Genomic DNA, 16121 nt, shown 5'->3' with positions numbered 1-16121 from the left:
TCTCGTTTCTGTTCTCCACCTTCCGATGACTGCCGTGCCGTGGCCCGGCTGCCAGCGGCAAAGCCGTGCACACACGACACGAACCAACAAACCCCTTTCCGTTCGGCCCCAAGCTGTCAGCCTCAGGGCACCGCCGTGCCCGGCAAAAGAGAGGAGGCGGGCGGGGCGCCACATTTCTCAACGCCCTACCTACCTAACGCCCCCCCTGCCACTCACATCTCCCACCGTCCGTACCCATCAGACGGTGGATACACGCCCACGCGTGCCCGGTCTTTCCTACGCCGGAAGGAAAGAGAAACTCGCGCGACACGGCGGCGCCAACCCGATATCTCGCGGCGGGTGGGGGAATAGCCACGTGGGCCGCCGATCTCGTATCCGACGGCTCGCGCGCCGTCGCCAGGTAGATCGCCGTGGCAGGGCGGCGCCTCAACGGCTATAACTGGGAGAGGAAGCGCATGTTACCCGCCATCTCTGTCCCCCTGCTTCCTCTTGCCCCCCCACCCCACCCCACCGCCACCACCCACCCCTCGCCCGCAGGTGGGCCCAGCCTCCATCCTCCTCCTCTGAGAGCGAGCCGGCGGCGGCGAGCGGCATTGCGGGTTATCTGGTGGAGCGGGACATGGCGGGGTACGGGGACCGGCGATCGCCGCCGCTGGAGGGCATCACCGTCGACGGGGCCAGCAGGGCCCAATCGCCCGGGGCGGGTGCGGGGGCGGGGGCGGGGAGGCTGCCGCCGCCGCCAGGAGGCTTCGCGCGCGGGCTCATGAAGCAGCCGTCGCGGCTGGCGTCCGGGGTGCGGCAGTTCGCTTCGCGTGTGTCGATGAAGGTGCCCGAGGGCGTGGCCGGGATGCGGCCGGGACGGATGACGCGGATGCAGTCTAGCGCGCAGATGGGGCTCCGTGGCTTGCGCTTCCTCGACAAGACCTCCGGCGGCAAGGAGGGATGGAAGGCCGTCGAGCGCCGCTTCGACGACATGGCCAAGGGCAGCGGACGACTCCAGAAGGAGAGCTTCGGCAAGTGCATCGGTAAGCAAAGTGCTAGTGTGCTGCTTGCTCTTGCTCCATCGAGATTGCCTCTTCTGTCGGTTGGCCACATGCTGCCTAAGTGCTTGGTGTGATCCAGACTGGAAATAAACCCCAAATAATCGATAGTTGAGACGCTGATAAGAACCGCTAGGCGTAGGCACTCATATGACAGCAATTGTTAATATGTGCATCGAATCTCTTTCCTTGCTTTTAGGAATTCTTGTTTGCTTTACTTTTTTTTTTGAGTGTTTCAAAGAGCTCTCATGGAGTCATGGTACTGCAATGAACTGTGCCTGTTTCCACCAAGCCTACCTAACTGAGATGAGATCCACCGTCATTCGCTCCCCAAGGGTCTTCCCAAATCATGCTGAAAGAAAAGACTCTTCCCAAATTTTAATGAAGTTTCTCCCCAAAGTGGTCCTTTAGCACTAATCGGTCAGCTCGGACAAACAAGATTCTAGCTAGTAACGCCATGGGCCACCACCATGTAATTCTATCCCATGCTTTCATCTGCCAGCAAGCGTAAAATCATTTGCTGGCGAGCTGTTCGTGTTGCTGGTGCCCGTGGCGTGATCAATGGATGATCCGTGGCTGACTGACTGATCTCATTCCCAAGGCATGGGGGACTCCAAGGAGTTTGCCGGCGAGCTGTTCGTGGCGCTGGCGCGGAGGCGGAGCCTGGAGCCGGAGGATGGCATCACCAAAGAGCAGCTCAAGGAGTTCTGGGAGGAGATGACCGACCAGAACTTCGACTCGCGGCTGCGCATTTTCTTTGACATGTAAAGCTCCACCGCGCCCTCGTTCCCGGCCCAACGGACATGTTCATCGTTAGGCTACTGATAAAACGAATTCCCCTCTGCGTCTGACTCAGGTGCGACAAGAACGGCGATGGGATGCTCACGGAAGATGAGGTCAAAGAGGTGAGCGACGGCAACTTTTCGCGATTTGGATGACCAAATATTTAGGAGTGGACGAACTTATTAAATTATCAACAAATTAATTTGTTTTTTAATTTGTTCCCCCCGGCAGGTTATTATACTGAGCGCGTCAGCGAACAAGCTAGCCAAGCTGAAGGGTCACGCCGCGACCTACGCGTCCCTGATCATGGAAGAGCTCGACCCGGACGACCGCGGCTACATTGAGGTCGTGCTTGCAGAAACAACATTTTGCTTTCTGTTCGTATCCAACAGCGATAAGTGGTACGCGTTGCTTATACAACCAAACGGTGTGATGCAGATTTGGCAACTGGAGACGTTGCTCCGGGGCATGGTGAGCGCGCAGGCTCCCGAGAAGCTGAAGCGGACGACGTCGAGCCTGGCGCGGACGATGATCCCGTCGCGGTACCGGAACCCGCTGAAGCGGCACCTGTCCAAGACGGTGGACTTCATCCACGAGAACTGGAAGCGGATATGGCTCGTGACGCTGTGGCTGGTCGTCAACGTCGCCCTGTTCGTGTACAAGTTCGAGCAGTACAAGCGCCGAACCGCGTTCCAGGTGATGGGCTACTGCGTCTGCGTCGCCAAGGGTGCCGCTGAGATCCTCAAGCTCAACATGGCTCTCATCCTGCTGCCCGTCTGCCGGAATACGCTGACGACGCTCAGGTCCACCGCGCTCAGCCATGTCATACCCTTCGATGACAACATCAACTTCCACAAGGTCATCGCGCTGTCCATCGCGATCGCCACAGCGATCCACACGCTCGCACACGTGACCTGCGACTTCCCAAGGCTGATCAGCTGCCCGACGGACAAGTTCATGGCCACCTTGGGGTCCAACTTCCACTACAAGCAGCCGACTTACCTGGGCTTGCTGGAGAGCACACCCGGGGTTACCGGAATCCTCATGATCATCATAATGTCCTTCTCCTTCACGCTGGCAACACATTCCTTCAGGCGGAGTGTGGTGAAGCTGCCATCGCCGCTACACCACCTTGCCGGTTTCAATGCCTTCTGGTACGCTCACCACCTGCTGGTCCTTGCGTATGTCCTGCTGGTGGTGCACTCCTACTTCATATTCCTCACCAGGGAGTGGTACAAGAAGACGGTAAACCTCGGACACCTTGCTTTGAGATGAAACTCATTCTCCCCTCTGCATGTTCAGTCAGTGTTGGGAGCAGCAAAATAACATATGGTCTCAATTGTTTATTCAGACATGGATGTACCTGATTGTCCCTGTCCTCTTCTATGCCTGTGAAAGAGTCATCAGGAAATTTCGTGAGAACAACTACCATGCGGGAATTGTGAGGGTAAGCTATTGAACTAAATTGATTTGGTTCATTCTGAGTTTCTGGCTGGTAATTGTTAATCAAATTCTGTTATGTATATGCAGGCAGCAATTTATCCGGGAGATGTGCTCTCTATTCACATGAAGAAGCCACAGGGTTTCAAGTACAAGAGTGGGATGTATCTGTTTGTTAAATGCCCAGAAGTCTCGCCCTTCGAGTGGTACCATTTCATTAATTGTTGCATACATCTCCAAGAAATAATTTATCTGTGGTTCTTGCTTACCGTTCTCTCATATTTGCAGGCACCCCTTCTCTATAACTTCGGCACCAGGCGATGACTACTTGAGTGTGCATATCCGTACGCTGGGTGACTGGACATCCGAACTGCGGATGCTTTTTGGGAAGGTTAGTTTGAGGCAGCAAAAGTGTTAAGAGTTGGAAGAGTAACAATACTGTTTTTTGAATGGCAGAATAATGTGGACTATCAGAAATGTATAATGTGGATTATTCGCACAGGCTTGCCAGGCACAAGTAACTTCCAAGAAGGCTACCCTTACAAGACTTGAAACTACAGTTGTGGCAGACGCCCAGACAGAGGACACTAGGTGCTTACCTTTCTTTCATTTTTTCACACCCTATAGTTTGATTGGTTTTAGAGAAACTACTGCAACTTTAAGATTTTATTAACCTGGTCAGCTTTGGTGTGTTTGCTTTAGGTTTCCCAAGGTCTACATAGACGGGCCATACGGTGCACCAGCACAAAATTACAGGAAATATGACATTCTTCTGCTTATTGGCCTTGGAATAGGAGCAACTCCTTTCATCAGCATACTGAAGGATATGTTGAACAACCTAAAATCCAACGAAGTAATTTCCCTTTTTAATGCATTATTTCGATACTGTTAAGAAAATCAAGGATAGCTGATAACCGTACTGAGTTGATTAAACAGGAGGTGGAAAGCATCCACGGCTCTGAGATAGGCAGCTTCAAGAACAATGGTCCAGGAAGGGCTTACTTCTACTGGGTCACCAGAGAGCAAGGATCTTTCGAATGGTTCAAAGGAGTCATGAATGAGGTTGCAGGGAGCGATCACAGCGTACTGTCTCACTCTCATTTCTCTTAAATCTTAATTACAGCGTATGTTCATAAACTAAGTTGAAATCTGGCTGCTGCAGAATGTTATAGAGATGCACAATTACCTGACCAGCGTGTATGAAGAAGGTGACGCAAGGTCAGCTCTGATTGCCATGGTACAGTCACTTCAGCGTGCTAAAAACGGCGTGGATATCGTCTCCGGCAGCAAGGTATACGATAATTTCCCTTTTGCTCAACTGTAAAGTGTTTTGCATATGCTATCTGTTTTGGTTAACGGAGCACTCTGTTGCAGATTCGAACACATTTTGCAAGACCAAACTGGAGGAAGGTATTCTGTGATTTGGCCAGCGCACACAAGAACTCTCGCATAGGTAAGCCACTTGTCAGTGAACATCGAGTGACACGATTTTCAGATTCAGTACAACAGTTAATGTTTTCTCTAAAAAAAAATTCAGGAGTTTTCTATTGTGGATCTCCGACGCTCACAAAACAACTGAAGGATCTTTCGAAAGAATTCAGCCAGACAACCACAACCCGGTTCCATTTCCACAAAGAGAACTTCTGAGACGTGTACCCGAAGATCCGATGGACTGGAAACATAATTGTATAGGGAAAAAATACGATAGCATTGGCATAGCAGATTTAGTTTTACAAGTTTTGATGTATGCGGGGTTGTACAAAATATGTGTAGAAAGCTAGATGTCACCATCATACATAGATTCTGAAATGCTTGCAGCTATATATATTGCATTGCATAAGTGAAACCACTTGCTTCCTAGGATAACCGAGTTCTAGATCTCCTGCTTTGAACACGCAAATTTTCTCTTTTCAGTCTTTCTGCCCGAGCTGTCATTGCATTGCGAATAAGGGTGCTATTCTGTTTCCTAGAAGATTCTTGTGTATCATCTTGCACTGGCACAAGTGCCACAGAACCTGGTGTGTCTTCAGCGCCCTGAGAATTTCCAGGTGCATTCCTGTTCTTTGGAGGCCTGCCTCTTTTTTTAGGCTGCTTATCAGCAGATAAAGATGTATCTTTTCGAGGCCTGCCCCTCTTCCTAGGTTGATTACTAGCCTGCAAGCCGTCCACTCTAACTATCGCCATCTTATTGTTTGTATCATTTCCCTGGGATAGTGTAACTATATGTGATGTTTTCTCCATACTGTCATCCACTGTAGCATATATTTTCCTTGGTCTACCCACCTTTGGTTTGGAGTCAGAAACTGATCCCTTAAGTTTGCACTTGTCGATAACAAGTGTTTTAAGTGGAACAGTTATGTCCAATGGCAGTAGAACTTTCTCAAGTTCACGCCATTCAAGATCTTCCTGGTCTCCATCATCATAAATGACGGTGTACCAGTTGCTTTCAATGTCATACTTGGCCACTTTCCCGACGAAATATGTGTCTCCAAAAAGCTTACGCACTTTCCTCCCTTCTAACCATTCACCAAAACGAGGATCAACATGAGATTCTGCGTCATTTTTTACTGCAGATTGAGAACCAGTTGTGCAATCAAAAGGAAAATCTGGAACGCCATTGATAATGATGGCAGGCTCTTTAGGAACTTTGATTATAGATGTAGTTTCTGACTCTTGCTTGCCATCAGCCCCCTCCATGGTTTTCTATATGGAAAATATGGAAGAATCAGGAAACAGATTCATATATGCTAACACTAAGAAAGAGTTCAATCAAGAGTTAACAGTACAAGCAGCAATGAACCAAGTAATCCATGGTTCACAAACTATTATATTGTGCAGGATATAGATGACTGATGACTCTGAAGTTAATGGAAAACACTACTTATTGGAAAACACCTAGGAAGAACTGATACAACATGGGACTTTCTTACACCAATGGTGGGTTTCAACATGGACACTGGTACATACCAGTGAAATACATGCATAATTGTGTTAGAAAATGAAAATTACAGTGGATCCTAAACCTCAAAACTAACACTGGTACTTTCTGTCAAGCAACAATATAAAAATTGTACTAGGATATAACTTAGCAACCAACACGTCAAGCTTGAACTGGTGGTTTCCAATTGGACTTCTGGTTAATGAATCAACTTCCACAGAATCAAATACAAATTCTAAACATAATAATGATCATGACATCGGCTTTAATTTTGCTATTATAGTTTCAGATTCAAACTAAATTGAGACTAATTACTAGGCATTCCAGGAAAAAGGATGTGAGAAGTAGCAGGTATGTGAAAGCTGATCTGCTTTACTATCCCAACTTCTAACCTTAACTCACTACTCAGATAATCATTAGAATTCAGCTTTGTAAGTCTGCTCGAGAAATGAGTACATGAAATTTCTGATTGGATCAGACACAAAATAGGTTAAAAATTCAGTGGAATAATCTAAAGATGCCCACATTGAACACACAAGTACATGGTGGGTTGAACATGCTCTTCTATGCATTCTCCAATCAAACAAATAAGCTATTTAATACAAATAATGAGTTAGATAAAATTCCATCATTTTCTCTGTAGGCTTATGTCAATCAAACAAGTAAATATGACACAACAGGATTCAGGAACTGTGCTACCAAAACACGATACCAGTCCAGCAGTTGCCCATGGTCTGATGACAAGCACCCACTGCAACCAGCATTCTTAATGATGATACCATTTTACAGTCCACATCCCTCACCAAAATGTAGCGCTGTTTCAGAAGAAACTGACTGGACAAGCTATTACACTAGTACAACTGGTAACTGTAGAAATCAGGTCCATGACAGCTCAGTGGCTCAGTGCTATAGATCTAAAAGAGTCAGAGCTTAGAGTGACCACTGTGAACAGATCACTTCAGATCTTAAGTTCAGTTTGAATCTTTAGTTGAACTGACAGAGACAATGTCATGTCAATATAATACCAAGCTTCAACATCATCTCTGCCCACAGGTAGGTTAAGGTGTAGTAAACAACAATCCATTAAATAAATATTGAAATATGAAGATCCTGAATTCTATGGTACATACATATGAACATCGTACACCCGGGCATTGTGCCCCCAATCACCAAGAAATTATACTGCCATTCGTGCCCCCCAAACAAGAAGGGGGGACCTGGCAGCGGTAGAGCCTACCGTTTGTAACCGGAAGGTCCCAGGTTCGAGCCACAACCTCTTCGTATTATGTTGTGGGTAAGCTTGGCGCTTAAAGATACCCTTCCCCAGACCCACAAAACCCCGCAAAGTGCGGGAAGCCTACAACACTAGGTACACACCCTTTTTTTTATTCGTGCTCCCCCCCCCCCCCCCCCCCCCCCCAAACAAACATGGAAAAAACCCGAAAGGATTTGATTGGCTTATCAATCCCATCAATGGAGTCCACTAATAGTTGCTCAAGTCACAGCAAATAAAAACTCAATCTCATTGGAGCAATCCACTCAAGCAAACTAGGGTTTCCTTACCAGCAAGGTAAGGAAACAATTAAAATCCAGTTCAGAAAAATCTCAAGCAGAAGTCAGTGCAGCAGATGGGAGGAACTGAGAAGAAAATGTCAGGAGATAAACGATCCCTTCACGGTAGTTGAAGGAAGGAGAAATCTATCCTCTACTCGTCATTCCCCTGATGCCCACATTGAACATGCAAGTACATGGTGGGTTGAACATGCTCTTCTGTGCATTCTCCAATCAAACAAATAAGCTATTTAATACAAATAATGAGTTAGATAAAATTCCATCATTTTCTCTGTAGGCTTATGTCAAACAAACAAGTAAATATGACACAACAGGATTCAGGAACTGTGCTACCAAAACACAATACCAGTCCAGCAGTTGCCCATGGTCTGATGACAAGCACCCACTGCAACCAGCATTCTTAATGATGATACCATTTTACAGTCCACATCCCTCACCGAAATGTAGCGCTGTTTCAAAAGAAACTGACTGGACAAGCTATTACACTAGTACAACTGGTAACTGTAAAAATCAGGTCCATGACAGCTCAGTGGCTCAGTGCTATAGATCTAAAAGAGTCAGAGCTTAGAGTGACCACTGTGAACAGATCACTTCAAAGCTTAAGTTCAGTTTGAATCTTTAGTTGAACTGACAGAGACAATGTCATGTCAATATAATACCAAGCTTCAACATCATCTCTGCCCACAGGTAGGTTAAGGTGTAGTAAACAACAATCCATTAAATAAATATTGAAATATGAGGATCCTGAATTCTATGGTACATACATATGAACATCGTACACCCGAGCATTGTGCCCCCAATCACCAAGAAATTATACTGCCATTCGTGCCCCCAAACAAGAAGGGCGGACCTGGCAGCGGTAGAGCCTACCGTTTGTAACCGGAAGGTCCCAGGTTCGAGCCACAACCTCTTCGTATTATGTGGGTAAGCTTGGCACTTAAAGATACCCTTCCCCAGACCCACAAAACCCCGCAAAGTGCGGGAAGCCTACAACACTAGGTGCACACCTTTTTTTTTATTCGTGCCCCCCCCCCCCCAAAACAAACATGGAAAAAACCCGAAAGGATTTGATTGGCTTATCAATCCCATCAATGGAGTCCACTAATAGCTGCTCAAGTCACAGCAAATAAAAACTCAATCTCATTGGAGCAATCCACTCAAGCAAACTAGGGTTTCCTTACCAGCAAGGTAAGGAAACAATTAAAACCCAGTTCAGAAAGATCTCAAGCAGAAGTCAGTGCAGCAGATGAGAGGAACCGAGAAGAAAATGTCTGGAGATAAACGATCCCTTCACGGTAGTTGAAGGAAGGAGCAATCTATCTTCTACTCGTCATTCCCCTGATGCCCACATTGAACATGCAAGTACATGGTGGGTTGAACATGCTCTTCTGTGCATTCTCCAATCAAACAAATAAGCTATTTAATACAAATAATGAGTTAGATAAAATTCCATCATTTTCTCTGTAGGCTTATGTCAATCAAACAAGTAAATATGACACAACAGGATTCAGGAACTGTGCTACCAAAACACGATACCAGTCCAGCAGTTGCCCATGGTCTGATGACAAGCACCCACTGCAACCAGCATTCTTAATGATGATACCATTTTACAGTCCACATCCCTCACCAAAATGTAGCGCTGTTTCAGAAGAAACTGACTGGACAAGCTATTACACTAGTACAACTGGTAACTGTAGAAATCAGGTCCATGACAGCTCAGTGGCTCAGTGCTATAGATCTAAAAGAGTCAGAGCTTAGAGTGACCACTGTGAACAGATCACTTCAGATCTTAAGTTCAGTTTGAATCTTTAGTTGAACTGACAGAGACAATGTCATGTCAATATAATACCAAGCTTCAACATCATCTCTGCCCACAGGTAGGTTAAGGTGTAGTAAACAACAATCCATTAAATAAATATTGAAATATGAGGATCCTGAATTCTATGGTACATACATATGAACATCGTACACCCGGGCATTGTGCCCCCAATCACCAAGAAATTATACTGCCATTCGTGCCCCCAAACAAGAAGGGCGGACCTGGCAGCGGTAAAGCCTAGCGTTTGTAACCGGAAGGTCCCAGGTTCGAGCCACAACCTCTTCATATTATGTGGGTAAGCTTGGCACTTAAAATACCCTTCCCCAGACCCACAAAACCCCGCAAAGTGCGGGAAGCCTACAACACTAGGTACACACCCTTTTTTTTATTCGTGCCCCCCCCCCCCCCCCCCCCCCCCCCAAACAAACATGGGAAAAACCCGAAAGGATTTGATTGGCTTATCAATCCCATCAATGGAGTCCACTAATAGTTGCTCAAGTCACAGTAAATAAAAACTCAATCTCATTGGAGCAATCCACTCAAGCAAACTAGGGTTTCCTTACCAGCAAGGTAAGGAAACAATTAAAACCCAGTTCAGAAAGATCTCAAGCAGAAGTCAGTGCAGCAGATGGGAGGAACCGAGAAGAAAATGTCTGGAGATAAACGATCCCTTCACGGTAGTTGAAGGAAGGAGTAATCTATCTTCTACTCGTCATTCCGTTGCTAGGCAAGTATACACTTGTTACTAGATAAGATCTGAATACTAATAGCCAAATAACTTAGTTAAGGTTCGGGTGCCTAGCGAGAACTGGAGAGAAAGGATGAACATACCTGGCGAACGCGACGAAGGCCAGGGAAGAACCGTCGAAGGCCTGGAAAACTGGCGTAGGGCCTAGGGTTTCGGCGTCGGCGGTTGTCCTGTTGTCCAGCGGCCGCACGCCAGGTGAGCGGCAGACGAAACAGCAAGGCAGGTCGAGTGCGTTAGACTAGGAATACTATCATATTTAAACACGAATTATAACCGTGAGTTATAAATATAAACGCAAGCTATTTAACTTGAACGACCATAAGTCATAAATCTACATCGCATACACATACGAGAAAATTCGAAAAATAAAAATAAAAAAGAAACCTTGCTGCCGCTGCAGTTTTTCAAAGATTAGTGTAAAAATCGGCGGTGGACATAACCGGCATATAACACGTACTAAATCTATAACTAGTGTATGACGCGCGTCCTGCGCGCGATGTACATAAAGAGAAGATTAGACGTCATTTTCTTCTTTAACAAAATGTTTGAATGAATTGATGTTAGATGCACTTGCACTTGAAGATAGTTTTGATAAAAAATTCATAGCCAATAGCGGAGGACAAATAAAAAATGAGGTATGGTTGAAAAAATAGAGAATGCAGGAAATGTAAATTGAACTCAGGACATGCCACTTGAATCAAACCAGCACATCCACGACAACACACTTTCTTCTTTGTTCATAATAAAAAAAGATAAACATCTTAAAAATTTAGGTATGGCTGGTGCCATACTAAGCGTCTAAGCCATAATGGCTCCTCCGCCACTGTTCATAGCTAACAGTAAAGATTATTTCGGAGTATATGAATTAAGGCATACATAGATAATCAAGAGGTAAGAAGACCTTACCACATATCAAGGTAAGAACAACGCAACATATTTTATAAACACTTAATGGCAAGAGACTTGAATAGTGTAGCCGGATAGATACACACATTATCACAAACATAAAGATCCATGGTTCGCCTAAAACATTTCTAAACTTTTAGGAAAATAAAAAATAATTGTAATTCTATAACTAATACATAAGTGAAGGGATATAATTTTTTAATAGTAAAACATATATTTTATGGCACGATTTTAAAGTAAATAGAACAATCAATGGAGTAAAAATGTTCATATGATGAGAGCAAGGGGAGAAAAAATGAAACCACTATGTAAAGAGCCAAACATAAGGCTAGAATTAAGATTGAAATATGTACCTATTTTAAAGTGAGATATTTTTTTGTCAGAGCCAACAGGATGAGCATTAGGACAGTAAATTCTTCCTATGACGGGAAACACTTCCTATGACAGAGAAGTGACGGGAAACAATAGTTTTCGGATGGGAAAAATACTAACGTAAGTGTCGTACCTTTTCTCTTTTTAAAAAGAAAACAAATGGTACAAACTTACCTATTTTATATATGTAAAGAAAGAAATATAAATCTAGAAGATTGAAATACATACCTGTCTTCAAGTGATATATCTTTTTGTCAATGTTAATAGAATAAGCATTAGGGTAGTAAACTATTCCTATGATAGAGAGGTGATGTAAAACAGTAGTTTTTAATCGTCTGCACTGGAAAAATACTAATGCAAGTGGCACACCTTTTGGAAAATAAAAAACAATTAGTACAAAATTACCTATTTTATATGAGACTGTAACTCTTCCAAGCTTAGCTGCGGAGTAGAAGATGCTTCAAGTACAACACAGATAGTTTTAAAGAAGTCACTGACCAATAGTTACTATTGAAATAAAAAACATCTGAAAATGTTCATTAGACGGTCCATTACATTTATACAGGGACAATATTCACATTTATTATAAAGGTAGAACGCAGAGCAGTGCGTGTTGTTCAAACATTTCTACCTCTTGAGCATGATACTATTCTAATTTGGAAGTGAAAAGGTTTTCAAGATACCTAAATGTACCATTTCATTTTGTTAGTTGTGTCATAGAAAGGAATTGAGGGTAAGAAAAACCAAGGTTTCTTCTTTGCAAAGCAGGCGCGAATGATTAGAAAGCAGCAGCAGTGGCAATATGATGACAAAGATGAACCTCTATTCACAATGCAGAATCCTGAAGAGTGTGGCAAAAACGGATTATGTAGAGAACATGACTATTCCGTGGGCATTAATAACCAAGAGGTTTTGGGAACAAACTCAAGAAAACAATTGACATTGGTGACTTGGTTAATGTGATTTTGCATTGGAGGGAGGCCGACTTGGTTAGTATGATTTTGCATTGGAGGGGGGGGGGCATGTCATGTCGCATCCTGATTGCATGTCAGCGCAAAGGATGCAGACACAAACATAGCAATTAATGATTCGAAATGTTTGTGACATCATAAACAGTTACCACCAATTCCTGTTTGCCAGCTAGCTAGCTCAACAAATTTTCAACTAATGATTCTACATCAAATGCTCCTCCATGGTATCTATTGAATACACACCGAAATTATTCTCAAAATATAATAAACAATTAAAAAGGAGACAAATTTGCTCATCATGAACTTCAGATACCAACTATGGAAGACACTTAATTCTTTTGATTATCTAACATAAGAACTATTGTGGTTTTGACCAAAATGACAATTAAGATCATTTCCGTAGACAACATCTATAGAACAATACCCATCCATCAAATACTCGAGATTGAAACACAACAGTGTTCTTCCTACTATTGTTTCTCCCTTGCTAAAACCCACTCACTACAACTGGAGAAAAGGGTGGAGAGAAGGAAGTAATTATTTGTCTAGATAACAAAAGGAAACAATTATTTGTGCAACATAAATAGGAAATAGAGAGACAAAAAATTGCATTTGTTCTTTGCCATCTAGTCTATGATTAAATGTGTTATTAGCACCAAACAAAGATGTTGCAAAAGCTAGCATTATTCATATGGAAACCATAAGATTCATGATAAGCATATAGTGAAAACAGGCATCAAATATATAGTCATATAGATATGTCAAAGAATGAAGCAAAAAACACTTTCAAAGCAGAGTTAATGAAAAACACTTCAACATAGTAGTAGTTGCAGTTGAAGCAACAAAAATTATCAAATTTATAGATTGGCTAATGTCATAACATTGTGAGGCAACATTATCATTACAGCCTAACTATAGTATGCAATTAATTAAGTATCTTCAGCATTGTTTCATATGCTAAATATACATCAACTGTATAGCTATATTTTGCTCCCGCTCTTTATAGTAGTAAATAAATATAGAATTCTTGTAGGCTGCTGCATTCATATCCTTAAAAGCTCACTGAATCACTGTGCAAATCAAGGAAATATCATGAAGTACCTATCGTGCTTTGACACGAATTTTGTTCAAATGAGCAGATAAAATCCTGGTGGACATGCATTCTTGAAATGAAACAAGGTAGCCATTGATCCTAGGCGTCAACTCTTTCACCATACATCTACATTTCAATAGTTGCTCCAGTTTGTCCAGCATGTTTACAGGTTTTGTCCACAACTATTATACAGAGGCCTAGAAATACAGAAGAGGTCACAAAAGGTACCGGATTTACCTTGTATTACAGATCCTGGAAGCCCAAGTTCATACACCGTCTTGGTTTGACGGCGGGGCAAGTCAACATTAACTGAGATTATTGGAAGTATTCGAAAAGTTAGCATCTCGATTTTTCCAAATCAAAGAAATATTCCATGGAGCTAAATAAAAGTATAAAAGAAAATCAATCAAGAGCAGTGCAAAGTTATCAGTACCAAGGTGAGACCGTGAAGGAACAAGGCGGCGCTAGAGGCGAAGCAGCTCATCATGCGCGACATCAGAGGTGGCATCACGCCTCGGGCTGCTCGGCGTGGTTCGTGCCTTCCTCGGCGTGGGCACCGACGGTAACCCGAGCTGCGGCACAAGAGCAGGTGCAACGCGACGATGAGGTCGTCGGAGCTGCTCACGGGCGATGGCGGCGCAAACGTCCAGTGGCAACAGAAGCGTGGCAGTCCAGCGCCTCGGTGGGGGAGACGGGCGGGGACGCGCACCCTAGCTCGTCGTCGACCGCGTCCTGGTACGTGCTACAGATCCACCTCATGCCATCGCTTGAGATGGAGGAGAGAGGACTTCGGCCCGCGATGACACGGTGACGGCGATGGTGTTTGAGAAGGAAGAGGGATGGGATTTGTGGTTGTGGCCCACACGCGCTCCTCCCCTTCCTCCTCTGGCCAGGACGGCGCGTGGAAGAGGACGCCGGTGCGGTGGGCCCGCATGGGTCGGCAAGCGCGAGGAGATCCGTGGGCGCGACGTGGAGAAGCACGGTCTCCGCCATCGCCGTCTGCCGCGGAGGAAACCCACTGGCTTCACATCGAAGCCGTAGCCTCGGGAGAGAGGCCTAGATGAATAAAAGAAGAAGCGATTTCTAGAAACATCGTGTCATTTGTGGAGGATGGAAATAACATCGCAATTTCTTGTCCTTTGATTGTGAATCTAACAGGTGAAAAATTAAAAGCCGACGTGGATAGCCTCAGAAGCCATGTTTTGAACCGGCTTTGTAATATAGAAATCTCGTGAAGGAAAAAACACGATAATCTCGTGAAGGGAAGAAGTTGCCGACGACAGTGACTATGCGAGTGCGAAAGGGCCTCTAGCCTAATGGTTAAGGATTTCCGAGTAGCACCTCTAAGTCCTAGGTTCGATTCTCCTCGGGAGTGAATTTTCAGGCTTGGTTAAAAAAATCCCCTCGCTGTGCCCCGTCCGCTCTCGGGCTACGATGTCCTGTGCGCCACCCTTCGGTTGGGCCGTTGCAGAGTGGACAGTTGACGCCGACCCATTAGTGATGGGGGACCAGAGTTCGGGGATTTTCTCGGCGGGACCATTGTTTCGGTCTCTTCTTAATATAATACCGAGAGGACGGTCTTTCCCTCCCCGGCCGAGTTTTTTGACAGTGACTGTGCGAGGGAGGGAGGGAGTGCAGGATAAATATCCCTGGTTCCTCACGAACACTGAAATGTGTCATAGGCTGTCTGATGGGTCTTTCGACGATCTGCCTTGCAGGATGGACCAACAGGCTATAATCAGGTTGGGCGTGTTAAGAAACCTTTATTGGGCCAGGAAGGCCCATGTGGCCCATATATCCGAAACCTTAGTTTTTGTCTATAAATAGAGAGGAGATCCCCATATCATGTAACCTGGGACAACAGCACCATACAGTAATAAAGAATCAGTCCCTCTCTACACTCTTGTCTCCTTGTGTTCTACTATTATTCAGTTAAAGAGTCCTTGGACTATACTCGGTAGCAAGGGGTTCTTAACACTTTATCACGCACGTGGCTCTACTAAGGAGATTGAGCAAAAGGTATTAAGAAAGACGTTGAACTCATATTTTATGCGTAATATTGTTCTTTTCTCTCTATTCAAGCACATACATGAAAAGCACAAATCCCCGAGTAGATTTATTGCTGACACGAAGTCGATGGGGATGCACACGTGATTGTTGCTGATTTGAAATCGCCGACACACACGTCGATCAATCACATGTAACACACATTTATTTCACTGCATCATTGCAAGAACATAGAAAAGAAAGAAAAAACTATAGGGCTGGCTTCAGTGCCACGCTTGCACGCACACAGGCAAGTACCTACCGTCGTGCCCGGGCCTCGCTGCTACCGCACACCAGCGTGCAAGCGAGCGCAGGCGAGCGGGCGCTGCCACCTCGCTGCTACAGAGCGCAGGAACACAGTAGCCTCTGCCCCACCACAGCCTAGTATGGGCA

The 16121-nt window shown here is 44.9% G+C and overlaps 2 protein-coding genes and 1 pseudogene across 3 annotated transcripts; 1 reads left to right on the top strand and 2 right to left on the bottom strand.

Annotated features, from left to right (window-relative positions):
- The first annotated feature begins 537 nt into the window (after positions 1-537).
- LOC778438 (uncharacterized) lies at positions 538-5862 on the top strand. The gene is given in 14 exon segments (NM_001112460.1): positions 538-1025; positions 1642-1804; positions 1897-1945; positions 2055-2168; positions 2262-3068; positions 3175-3270; positions 3354-3469; positions 3552-3654; positions 3766-3854; positions 3966-4116; positions 4200-4346; positions 4426-4554; positions 4638-4716; positions 4801-5862. Coding segments are annotated over 14 exon segments (2559 nt in total). The 5' UTR covers positions 538-619; the 3' UTR covers positions 4911-5862.
- Positions 4948-10596, bottom strand: LOC100856949 (uncharacterized). Its single transcript, NM_001254835.2, has 2 exons — positions 10424-10596; positions 4948-5966 (listed from the first exon to the last, which is right to left on the bottom strand). Exon 2 carries the CDS (start codon positions 5958-5960, stop codon positions 5121-5123), a length of 840 nt encoding a protein of 279 aa, NP_001241764.1. The 5' UTR covers positions 5961-5966; positions 10424-10596; the 3' UTR covers positions 4948-5120.
- A 473-nt stretch (positions 10597-11069) lies between these two features.
- Positions 11070-14675, bottom strand: LOC128202634 (DUF1677 pseudogene; annotated as a pseudogene). The gene is made up of 3 exons (NR_183226.1): positions 14116-14675; positions 13920-13991; positions 11070-12076 (listed from the first exon to the last, which is right to left on the bottom strand). The product of NR_183226.1 is annotated as a DUF1677 pseudogene (transcript).
- Between the last annotated feature and the right edge of the window lie 1446 nt (positions 14676-16121).

This window comes from Zea mays, chromosome 3 (genome assembly GCF_902167145.1).
Source record: "Zea mays cultivar B73 chromosome 3, Zm-B73-REFERENCE-NAM-5.0, whole genome shotgun sequence".
NCBI classification, from domain to species: Eukaryota; Viridiplantae; Streptophyta; class Magnoliopsida; order Poales; family Poaceae; genus Zea; species Zea mays.
This window is presented reverse-complemented; position numbering and strand designations above follow the sequence as displayed.

Bases quoted from the DNA above. Each gene is read 5' to 3' on its own strand.
- LOC100856949 (NM_001254835.2), bottom strand. From the start codon at position 5,960: ATGGAGGGGGCTGATGGCAAGCAAGAGTCAGAAACTACATCTATAATC.